The sequence below is a fragment of the Biomphalaria glabrata genome, chromosome 6 (assembly GCF_947242115.1).
Source record: "Biomphalaria glabrata chromosome 6, xgBioGlab47.1, whole genome shotgun sequence".
Classification (NCBI taxonomy): Eukaryota; Metazoa; Mollusca; class Gastropoda; family Planorbidae; genus Biomphalaria; species Biomphalaria glabrata.
Window position 1 is genome coordinate 12073008 of NC_074716.1, and position 12454 is coordinate 12085461.

At 33.5% G+C, this 12454-nt stretch overlaps 1 protein-coding gene and 2 non-coding genes across 3 annotated transcripts; 2 read left to right on the forward strand and 1 right to left on the reverse strand.

Moving 5' to 3' along the window:
* Nucleotides 1–563: 563 nt before the first annotated feature.
* LOC106076711 (T-complex protein 1 subunit beta) lies at nucleotides 564–8488 on the reverse strand. Its single transcript, XM_013237521.2, has 16 exons — nucleotides 8352–8488; nucleotides 6193–6261; nucleotides 5696–5761; nucleotides 5488–5599; nucleotides 5305–5381; nucleotides 4898–5010; nucleotides 4650–4776; nucleotides 4386–4461; nucleotides 4159–4259; nucleotides 3893–4020; nucleotides 3530–3633; nucleotides 2668–2775; nucleotides 2432–2572; nucleotides 2193–2296; nucleotides 1922–2021; nucleotides 564–1239 (listed from the first exon to the last, which is right to left on the reverse strand). Exons 1-16 carry the CDS (start codon nucleotides 8352–8354, stop codon nucleotides 1067–1069), a joined length of 1602 nt encoding a protein of 533 aa, XP_013092975.1. The 5' UTR covers nucleotides 8355–8488; the 3' UTR covers nucleotides 564–1066.
* Nucleotides 8489–11542: 3054 nt separating this feature from the next.
* On the forward strand, nucleotides 11543–11615 carry Trnak-uuu (transfer RNA lysine (anticodon UUU)). The gene has a single exon. It is a non-coding gene; the product is annotated as a tRNA-Lys (tRNA).
* Nucleotides 11616–12343: 728 nt separating this feature from the next.
* Trnan-auu (transfer RNA asparagine (anticodon AUU)) lies at nucleotides 12344–12416 on the forward strand. The gene has a single exon. It is a non-coding gene; the product is annotated as a tRNA-Asn (tRNA).
* Nucleotides 12417–12454: the final 38 nt, after the last annotated feature.

Consider the following 12454-nt stretch of genomic DNA (forward strand, 5'->3'; position numbering starts at 1 on the left):
CTGCAATCTAGATATTTGACAACACCCAGCACAGACATACGGTAACAGTTGTCAGGTGTGTCATTAAGTACTTGCCGTTCTATATAAATCTAGTATAGATAAAATATTGCTAAAAACTACGGAAAAATAGAATTCAATACTGGAAATACCTGGAAACCTCCCAAATACACCTCCACCCCACCCCCATCCCATAAGTGGTCCACACATTGAAATATACTGCATTGAGCTTGCTACAAGCATGAAAGTTATGCTAAACAAACAATAAATAAAAATATTTCACATTACATGGCTGATTCAAAATAATTTATGTTGTTTCACTCAACATAAGCTTTTATTTTTAATTATTTTTTTTTATATTTAACTTGTTATAAATGCATATTTAGAATTTATTAATGAGAAACATTACTCCATTCTCCTTACTATTAGATCTAGCAACAAGAGTCTCTATCTGATAGATTGTGTAGTCTTTAAACATCCTGTGTGCCAGTACAAGGTATGGAGGTCAATAATTCTTAACTATTATATTTTTGTTTTATGTAGACAAAATAACGAGAAAGGCTAGCAATGTTGAAAATGATTTAATACAAAACTTACAAATGGACAAATGTTTTTAAAAAAAAAGCAAATTTTTTTTTCTCTAATTCATCACCAAACCTCTTGTCAGAATGAAACATTCACTCATTAATAACAATGATCTTAGAACATCACTGTGTTTACTGTAGCATGTTTACTCAATTGCTTCAGCTTGCTTATTGAATTACAATTTTTATTGTACTCCCTCATAGTGTATATGTATCATTGTTCATCTTCAACAATTATATCTAACCCAGTATCTGCAGTTTATATAAGGCAATTAAATAAATTAAGAAAACACAATTATAAATCATTTGTTCAAACTGTGATTAAAAGATATTCATTCTGACAATCATTGCAACAGTTGAAATCAAAATCTTTGATAACTGATGTTCACCTAAACGACAGTATGAACAGAATAAAGTGAACATTTCCCCTGTTAAAAATACATCTTACAAGCCAACCTTTCACACTAGATGCAGGAGTCTCAAAGTTAGTGATGTCTATGATCAGGAGCTCTGGCACGTGGTGCTGCTCTAATAATGTTGTCTACCCTCATGATCATCTCCGCAGCCTCAGCACCAGACATGAGAACCTGGCGCTTCACCTGATAGGATTCGGTTATACCCAGCTCTGCCATATCTGCAATCCTGCCACGCTCCATATCTAAACAAAATCATTGATTTTCATAAATATTATCAATTAAAATAAAATGAATTTAACATGAAAGAACTAATTAATTAAGGTAGACAATTCAACAAGGGTGCAATGGAACACTAGCAAATCAATTTTTTTTGCTTGGATGTTTGACATTTCAACAAATTTAGTCATGACATTCATACAAAAAGGTGCATCAATTATTATAGAAACTAAGAAGAAAAAAAATTGCACATTTAGGACTACAATTCTTTAATATAAAAAGTAAAAGAATCAATGAAACAAGACATGATTATGTGACATTTCCATTAGGATCAGGTAAACCAGGCTTCATATCTTGAACATAATGACAATTCTAGTTTCAAATCACTACTTGCCCAACCAAAATAATCAGTACAGGCCCCTTTGGAAGCCTGCAGTACTTTCAGTATGCATTTCAGAAAGATTTTTTTTTTTCAGAAAAATTGCTAATTAGTCTAAAAATTTAGTTACTGCTTAACAAGCAAATCAATCAGTTTTAATCAAACAAATCTATATGTTTAATATATTACAACATAAAAATATATAATTCTTTTCTATGATTTTTTTAACTGTTATGAAATTGTTTTTAATGATAACAGGAAACATAGGTAACAGACTAACAGTCTGCCGGACATAGATTGTGTACAAGATATTAAACTCAAGTACTCACCTAATCCAATAGTGTGTTTGCCATTAGTATGTGCTGCTCTCATTTGTGCTATTAAATCAGCACTGTCATAGCCTCCATTGTCAGCAATGATTGTAGGCAGCTAAAAGTGGACACATTAATTTTGAAATTTAAGAACTCAAAAATTAAAAAGCCAATAAGAACATGGCCAATTTAAACTGCATAATAATTTAATAATAAATTTTAGGATAGAAAGACTTAGCAGAGTAATAGGACTAAATTAATACAATTTAAATAATTGAATTTTTTATACCTGTCTCAAAGATTTGGCAAAAGCTTCCATGGCAACTGATTCCTTGCCAGGAGTTTTGGCTGCCAGCTTACTAACTGCATCAGCCATCAGCATCTCAGAGCAACCTTGAAACAAAAGACAAATTATGATTACTTAACATTTTTTAATCTTTATTTCATCTCATGTTTTCAATGAAATATTGGTTACTTAAGTTTTTAAGTACTGGACTACAACCAACTAGTGAGCAAAGTCATCATTACCTCCACCATATACTGTTCTAGTTTCTTTCACTGTCTGAGACAATACACACAGGGCATCATGAAGTGATCTCTCAGCCTCGTCAAGAATTTGTTGGGTGGCTCCACGCAACACAATCGTACAAGCTTCACCCAATGCAACACCTAAATAGAACAAATGAAAAGATGAGTCCACTGCTACAGGCTTTCTTTCAGACTGTAGCAAGTCCAATTGAGAATGAATTAAAATAGTACATTACCAGAGAATTTCAGAAGCTTGTCTTCACCAATCATCACCTCTTCAATCAGATCACAGGTTCCTAGTTTCACCTTCTCAGGGCAGTCAAAAGTTGACACTATCTCACCACCTAAAGAACAAACATTGAAATAATAGCACAAATATGTCAAGTATTTCTTTAAAAGTGTTTTTCATTACAGGTATGTTCAATTCTGTGTGTGTCATGCGCTTGAGGCTGACAGCACACAGGGGACATGAATTGTCCATATTATTAGGTCACTGTATGTGTCTTGTGTGTGAGGCTGACAGCAAAGACCAGGGGACATGAACTGTCCGCATTATTAGGTCACTGTGTGTGCGAGGGTAAAGAAAGAAAAAAACTTTTTATACTGTTAAATTGTACAATCTAGATGACCTGTATAAATGTAATATAGAAACTTTTAAAACTAGATAGAAGGTCAAGGTAGAGCTTTAAGAAACTGGAAGAATTTCTTAACATTGACATAAACAATCTAGAGCTAGATTATCGAGGTCAGTTGTTAAATATGATTCCAAGTAGATTGTCCAGTGTGCTTTTTCTTGGATGGATTATCATTGATAGCCTGTATCTTCACTGTGTTTTTAGTTCAACTACAATACTCTACGTCAGTCAAGTCATCATGGTACAAAAGTTTTATAGTTTATTGTTCATATCTCATTGGATTGCTTATTTTATTGAACCGAGTTTGTAAGTATTAAACTCCAGAAAAATATACTCAGTGCATCCAAGTAGTAAGTAGGAATACATTTATAGGCAACTCCAAATCTGTGTATGTCATGATTGTGGAGCCAATACAATAAATCAAGAATAAAAAGACATGACACTGCACACTACTTTTATTTACCTGTAACAAGTGCCAGCCTCTCAACCCCTTCGAAGTCAGCATGTTCAATGGCCATCACACCAGCATCAGAGAACAACTGCTCAGGGTAATTGTAGATAAGTTGTCTAGAGAATAAAAAAAAAGGATAAGTATTAATCTAAAACAGAAAAATGTATGAAAAGTCTAACCGAATTAAAATAATTAATAACTAATTTAATAGAACTCATCATCATATAATTAAGTATTTTAGCTTAACTTTTAATCTCCTCCACAATAGTATTGCAATTTTCATGGGATGATTACTCGGACAGTTAAACCAATCCTAGATCTAGGACATAATGCTTAGAATGATTATAGTTTCCTTTAAAATGGTCTGTAATTCACCTGTTAATAAAAACATTGCATCCATGCTTAAGGATTTTTTCCACTTTTGACTTCATCTTTTCTTTCTCAGCAAGTTCCAGTTGAGCTACTTTAGAGATGGCATCTACCCGAACCCTGGAGCCAAAAACCTGAGATAAAAAAACATAATAATAGTCTTTTTTTTTGTTTCAGAATGAATTAGAAATATAGTTTCTATGCAATTTAGTGAGTTTTCTGTTTACTACTAACATTAAAAAATGTAGGTTAAAATATTTTTTTAAAAGTACCTTGATTTTATCAGTGTCCATTGGAGTATTAGCAATAAGAATTTTGGCATTCTCCACTCTCTTAGGTTGGTTTACACCTACTTTTTTATCTAACAAGAAACCTGTTTAAAAAAAAAAGGCATTTGACAATTTTAGTGACACAAAGAGGAAAGAAAGTTTGATTACAAGTTTCTTAATACAACGACTAAGGCAGCAATTTAAAGTTTTTTGTTGAAATAAAATTATACCTTCATCAAGGTAAGAATCTGAAAGATTTCCTCCAAGCTTCTTGATCAGCTGAATGGCATCCAGATTTCCACTTCCCTGTTTAAAATATAATAAATCAAATATGATGAAACTAAGTCATATATCATCCGAAGCAATTAAAAACATTTAGAAAATAATGAAAAATAATCAAACGAGTTTTCAATGCTACTAATGAAAGTGTCAATACAACATAAAAAACTGTTTCAAAAATTGTGTCGTTCCAAAGAGAAAGATCCAAAACATACCTTTAACCTCAGAACTGAGTCAACTGCTAATTTTGAAAACAAGTCTTTGTGTTGGGTCAAAATTTTAGAGCTCAGCGTTGTTCTGGCTATGTTCATTAAATCTTCACGAAACTTGACAGGGTCTTTACTAAAAGAATCAAATGATGAAAATAATGTTTTTTTACATACAAAGAAATTTCTATTTTAAATCACTATTTCTTAGCATGCATTGCAATGAAAACTTGTATGATCTGTTGAAAGATACCTACCCGTTATCTCTGGCAGCATCTGTAAGTGCCTGTCTGGCAGCATCCACAGCTTTTCTCCAACCAGCAATAACTGTCTGGGGGTGGATTTTTTGTGCCACTAGATTTTCTGCCTCCTACAATTGAATACAAAAGGTTGAGTTCATTGAATCAAATAAGGGAAACCATTAACAATATATCCAGCCAATTCCATAATAGCACGGTGTGAAATGAATAAATTTTTATCCCCCTGGTCCTCCAAGTAAAAATATTTTCTCATAAAAGTGTGACACTTGCAGCCAAGGTACATTGTATGTACTTCATACTTATATAATGAGAATGTAAACAGTCACTAACTTTAACAAAGAAAAAATAACAGATGGTCATCAATTTTACAATTTTATTTAGCTAATTACAAAGATTCAGCTTACTTTCAGTAACTCACAGGCGAGAACAACAACTGATGTTGTGCCATCACCGACTTCATCATCTTGGACCTTTGATATATCTAAATTTAAAAAAAAACAGATAGAAATGAATAAACTATTTAAGGGGGAGAGGGGGGGGGGGGGGGGGGGAAACAAATGCAAGACTTAAATAATTAAGGAACTTACCAACCAAAACTTTGGCTGCTGGGTTATCAACACCAATTGACTTTAAAATAGTAGCCCCATCATTGGTTACTTGAATGGTCTCATTATTGGAACTGGTTTGTAAAATCTTGTCCTAAAATAAAAATCACCCGATTATCATACATGGTTTTATTAAGCAACTTACTGGAGAAAAAAATTTTATATCAAAAGTTAAAGTTTCAATATTTACCATTCCTTTGGGTCCTAATGTACTCTTCACTAAGTCACCAATAGCTATGGCACCAACAAATGATGACTGCAAATATATTTCAAAATAAATTATTAGAATCTAATTATTTTAATATGATAATGTTTGTTAAAAGTCAATAGTTCTTGCCTGTATTTAATGGTACAATATTATCTCTTTACATTGGCTCATTGCAAAAGTGTTTTTTTTAAATAAGGTATTCTTTCTATTTATTAAGACAAGAAAGGCTTTTTAAGTGAGACAAACTCATTAAATTGTAAACATTGTACAGATAGATATAAAAGAAAGGTTTAGGTTTTAAGTTTATTACCTAAATGTCATTAATATTAATTATATAAAAAACAACAAAATATTGATTGTGTAACTTAGTAAATCAATGACACTTATGATTTAGTATCAACTTGAATTAATTACTAATTAATTACAATTGAGACATTTGAATGTATAAAAGTGTAGGCTGTAACAGAGATATGGCTTACCATTCTTGCAGTCTCTGACTTCTCCTCCTCTGCACCCATCCTCAAAATCTGAACTGGATTTAGGGAAACCTTTAGAAGAGATGAAAACATTTTTTTTTAGACTTTTTCAAATAATTCAGGTAAACATTAAATAAATCTTTTTGTGTTCCAAGAAATCAGGAACCCACTGTCGTCCCAAATACAGTTGTCAATAAAGATGGATATTGTTATTTTGTTACCCTACAGCGCTACACATAGTTAAAATAGAATATGATTTCAAAGAGGGTCAGGTCAATCAGCGCTAACATTAACGAACACAATTCCCCGCTTTTTGTAACTTAGCAAACAGTCTCAGTGAGCTAACGAACACTTCATAGTTGTTGTATTAAAAAAATATTATTTATCTTCAATTTTCTTTTTTAATATCAATTTCTTTCAACACCAACTCCATACAGAAAGGTAAGTGTTACTTTTCCAACTCTCAATCGCTTCCTTCTCTGTTATAATCAGAATCCACAACCAGGCCATTAGAAACAAGTTTTACCTATACTGTAGCCTACCTAGGTCTAGTTGACCCCAAAAAAAAAAAACAACTGTGTGACCACTCTTGTCTAGCCTGCTCACTCCACTCAGTAACTGTGTCCTAAATACCTGAGTCCTAAGTACCTGATCGATCAATGATTGTCCCTCCCGCCATGTCTTTTGTTTGTTTTTTCATGTGTTTACTGTGTTGATAATACCATGCTTAGTGCCTACATAGTAGATCAATAATTAGGGCACCAAGGAGAAACAATAATAAAAAAAAAATCTCCTTAACCCTGGACCAATCCTCCTTCTGTCCTAGAAGAAAAAAGTGACATCGTCATACCAGTGCTCTTTGAACCCAAGCCCAAGTAAAACCCTTGTTTTTGTTTTTCAGAGTAAATGAGACTAAATGTGTCTGAATGAACTATAAATTAGTATTAAGTAGATAAGTATAAAGAAATGGAGCATGAAAAAAAAACAATTAGACTTGTTTCATCATAATCATAGCTATTAAAATAAAGGAAAGGCTCACTTTAACAAATTTTTTATATTTCTGTTAACAGAAAACAGGGGCTGTTGAGCTGTTCATTAGAGCGAAATGACGAGTAAAGTGCGAAGTTCGAACAGCCCCGATTTGTCGAGAGGTTCGATTGGTTCACTTTTTATTGTTAAAACTTTTTTATTTGAATGTTTACTAAATTACTACTATATTGCTACAGCGCATGCACCTTTTTTCTTCACTTCCGAAACATACTATTTCCTTTTCCTTGAAAAAGCTAAGTTTATGGTGAGGTCAAACTCAAGAGGTGTGGAATTATTCTTTTTTACTACACGGTAGTGAAGGAAATGGGTCATGGGCTTAAGTCTATTTTTAAGTCTGATGGCTCATCAGCTTAAAGAGACTATTTGAAGTTGTGGAGGGTGGGAAATGGTGCAATGGATGGGGTAAAACGAAAATGACTTCATCTAATGGTGAAAATTAAATATTAAAGCATGTTTTTAGATATATTTTCTTTGATCTGCACGAACCTTCCATCAACCCGATCGAGCTTACTAACTGGAGAAAAATCCTATTGAGGAAAAGTACGCTTGGCGATACCCACCCTACACCTCTTTAACCTCATATTTAATTTTAACTAAGCCTAGTGATACATTAAATCCAATCTATTTTCATAGAAAAAAGGACGAGGAATTCAGAGATACCATCAGTTTTTTCAAAGGTCAAACCACTATGATACGGTGCTATAAAAATCCAAACGTGAAAATTGATGCCAGTGGGCTGATAAAAATTTAACTTCGCACTTTACTCTACTCTAGATTCTAGATCTATAGTCATTTTCATCTAACGAATAGATGTATCACTATCATCTAGTAGATTACTGTGTATATGTACTAGAGTCTAGATCTATCTAGATCTAATCTAGTGTAACTGTTACTGGGTTAATGAGTGTAGACTGTAGGTAGTGTATTTACCATATTATCGAAATTAGGTTATTTTTGTACTATGCCGTTCATTTAGTTTTCATTCAGTTTATTATTTTAGTATAGTACAAGCGAAGCCGGTCAGAACAGAGGATGCACACATTAATACTAATAAAACGTAAAAGACTAAAATGGATTTTGTAAATATAATAAATAAGAATAAACTAGGTTACCATGGTAAATTCACTGATAATCTGACAGACAGGATCACGTTGTGAAAACAGGAATGATGTCAGAAATCGATTACGTTGATATTAGTCCATATGTCGACTATATATTGGTATTGAAACAAATTTTAGAATACCTTTTTTAGAAATTAGGCTAGATCAATGTAACTTATTTCACAAATTCGTTACATTATTTTTCAAAGCTTTAAATATATGTGCTTTAAAAAGCGCTTATAATACTTTCTGCTTTAAAAACATAAAAAGAAAATAAAGTAATCAAAAGTAATCGATTTTATAAGATGTTTGTCATGAACAGCTCGAAGGTTCCATACAATTTTACGATCCAAAATTTCTAATGCGATGGCTTATCTTCTTATCTTATATAATACCGACGTTACTTCAAAAAAAATAAGATGATTACGTCCTACGCGTCAAGCATTCAGTCATGCATATTAACCAATGACTTAAATTCTGCTAAGTCACTGGTTAGCCCAGGCAACTCATTCCATGCTCTAATAACACTAGGGAAGAAGCTTAATTTTATAATGGCTTTTATGTTTGTTTGTTTGTTTTACATATTTCGGATGTTCCTTCAGAGTTGAAGATAGATAGAATCTAGTTAAATAGATAGGATTCGAGAGATAGATCTCAATTTATAATGGAGTTATTTAGACCTACAGATCTAGATCAGGAAGTGTGCAGTCTAGGTCTATAGGTAGAGCAACGTTTGTTTGTTTCAGTCCATCAGAATTATGAATTCATAATCGCTCAAACCAGAGCGGATTCGAGGGATTGAACCCGGGCCTGGACTTCGAGACGACTGTGGTCAGAAGTTTTTAGTGGGGCACTATCGCCATTGTGATCCTGTTTCGAATTTCTGTATTTGTGGTTCTGTCTTATAACGTTACTACAGCATCTGTTATGGCGATAATAAATACAAAAAGTGTGTGGGGGGGAGAGAGAGAGAGTGGGTAAGAACTACAGTTTGAGGTCTCATTTTTAGGGTAGGAGTTCGTTTCGGTTAGTTGTCAAGTAAATAATGTCGAATGTATAATAAAAATGCATTTTCAGCTCAAACCATTCTCTGAGTTTGGCAGGAATTCGGACTACTGCAGCTGAAATCAATCATTTTTTGGTATATTGGACCTATATAGATTCGAGGCCTATACAGTAACGGGTACACACCTTTTTCTTAACTTTAGCACACCGCTATAGGGCGTCCTTGACAAAATAATCTGAACTAAACCCACTGAGACGCAAGAAGAGAAGCCGTCAAGATGATTATGGATTAATTTTTTTTTTTTAAATTTTAGAACCTCTAGAGACATTGGTTAGTAGGTTAGTACAAATGAAAACTTTTCCACTACATCTGCAGTTTTCATTTTCTTACCTACCCTGGGTTTTTGCCACCTACATTAACTGAAATAAAGGACGCGTAAGTCAACCTTCAAAAGCAAGGATTTGTCAACTCAAGACTGCGCACTTAAACCGAAAACATTAAAAACATTATTTTAACTAGTAGCCGAGACGACCTCGGTGAAGCCAGTGTTACCTTTGCCGAACTATCTGGTGATTAGCAGAACCTCAAAAACGTATTGACCACAAGAAAAGGATGCCAGGCGCAAAAGGTGAAGCCACTGAAGCGTCTGTTTTAAAACACAAGAAATAGCAAAGGATGGAAATGTATTCTTACTTGGACGAGATAGTTCTAAAAATAATCACCTGATAAGATCAATATCCTGATATGGTAGGTAAGTAAGATTTTTGTCGACAGCATTAACTATTAAATCCTCAAATCGAAATCAATCTCGATAGTGCTCATATTATAGTGACATGGACAACAAATTTTACCTGGAGCGAAAGATGCTTCAACGATTAGTCGCCCTTTCTTCAGAAGCATCTGATCACTTCTGAAACAATAAACGTTTTGAGATCTTGAGTTTTATAAAAGGAAACCGGTTAGATTTCAACGGTTCTCAACCTATTTTTTAAGCTCCACGCCCCTAATACAATTTTCCACTAGGCGGCGACCCCAACCATAAAATGTTTTTCGTTCATGGGCTTAGATAGATGTGATTTAACAAGTGTTATAAAATCGTCATCAAAATGTATATGATATCCTTGATGCTAATTCCATTGTTAGAAACTGGACATTAGAAAAGCTTTATTTAGTGTAAAAAAAATTGCGCTTAAGTAACAACTTTGATGACTTTCATTTATTTACCTATTTCTATTGCTGTCTATAATAGCCTATTCATTTTGCATACATAACTGACAATTTAAAAAGTAGGCATATTAAATTGCTATAGGCCTAATAAGCATGAAAAACATAGTCTTTGACACAGTAAACTACATTGCTACAAAATTGTTGCAACAGTATTTTCAAACACGTCAAAACTATAGTGCAAGGTTGAGCTTGTTTTTAATTCACTAAATTAGGAATTCACATCTTCTCTATCAAGTTTATTTCTGTATTTAGACCTGATAACTAATAGGCAGAAAAACTATGTTTCGCAAAGATATAATCTATTGTTGGAAATGGAAGAGGTAAACGTGAAAAAAAAAACCACTCAAATAGAACAGAATGACTGCAAACAATGGATTCAGAATTGTGTTACTGACATTGAAAAGAAATCATAAAAAGAGTACGATATGTGGAGACACCACAAATATTTTTCCAAGAGGTCTTTTACTTTTCCAAAAATTTGTCAACCATTACTGGCACATCACGTTCTGTTGCATAGAAACTAATCTTTAAACTCACCATTATGAATATATCTCAAGTACACCAGTAATTGTGAACCCTAAAACCCACATTAAAATGCTAATATCTAAATAACGGATTATAAGTTCCTGTACATATTTGGCATACATTTTTTTTAAAGCATTATATATTACAGAAAACAAGTATTTCTGTGATTGACCCCAAAACCTCTTCAGTTGGTCTGTGGATTCAACAAGCTGAATGCTAAATATTGGTAAAGAAGCAGACATCATTTTCTGAATTATCTGATTGATAATATCAGAAGACATTCAGGACATGTCAAGTATTCTCCAGTGAACAGTGTCATTACATATGGAAATTGCACTAAATTTATAAACGAATTCGGCTCCAATATACTTTAGAAGTGACAAAAGCATCCCGAAATTTCTCTTTTGCTTTTCTTTGCAATGTTTATAGCTTTGACGATGCATATGCCCGGTTAGCTCAGTCGGTAGAGCATCAGACTTTTAATCTGAGGGTCAAGGGTTCAAGTCCCTTATCGGGCGTAACACGTACTTTTTAAAATATCTTATGTAGATTTATTTTTGACAAATGTATAAAAGGATATGATTGTAGATTGAGTGGTTCTTGGAAACAGAATCGATATTATTTTTTTTTCATTAGATTACAGAAATGCAGAGAAAAGAATCACAGATTGTATGAAACGCTGGATAACAGGTTTCTTTAAAAAAATGGAATACAGAAACACTTGCCTGACATGAAAGTAATTATAACAATTTATTTCAATAGATGTGTGAGTTTCTGTGCTTATATCAGAGGATGCGAAGAATAGCTAAATAAAATACAAATTTGCGAAAACACACGAGAAAGCCTCGCTTTCCGATTTGAACTAATGTATTAACCAACTCTCATCCAACGAATGTCCAAATAATAATAGACTTACTTGACTTAAACTTAGGTCCTCCCGCGCCGTTCGGCGCATTGGGCGGCAAGCTGTCTCCATAATGGGACGTCCTCGTATTACCTGGCGACACACCTTCATGGAGGACCTCAGAACAGTGGACACCAGTTGGGAAGAGGCTTCAGACATTGCCAGTGACAGATCAGAAATAATAATAGGCCTAATAATAATTAAAATGCAATCAAAATATAAATCGAGGTCCTTCTTCGCAGTGTAAGTCCCTAAGTAGGCTATGCCTAGATAAATAGAGGCCTGTTCCTAGCTAAAAAGCTAGGAACAATTTCATACAAAAATTCATAATTTTAATTGCTCGCCCGGTTAGCTCTGTCGGTAGAGCATCAGACTATTAATCTGAGGGTCAAGGGTTCACGTCCCTTATCGTGCGTCTCTTTGCTCTTTTTTTCTCTTCAAGAGTGAAAGTAT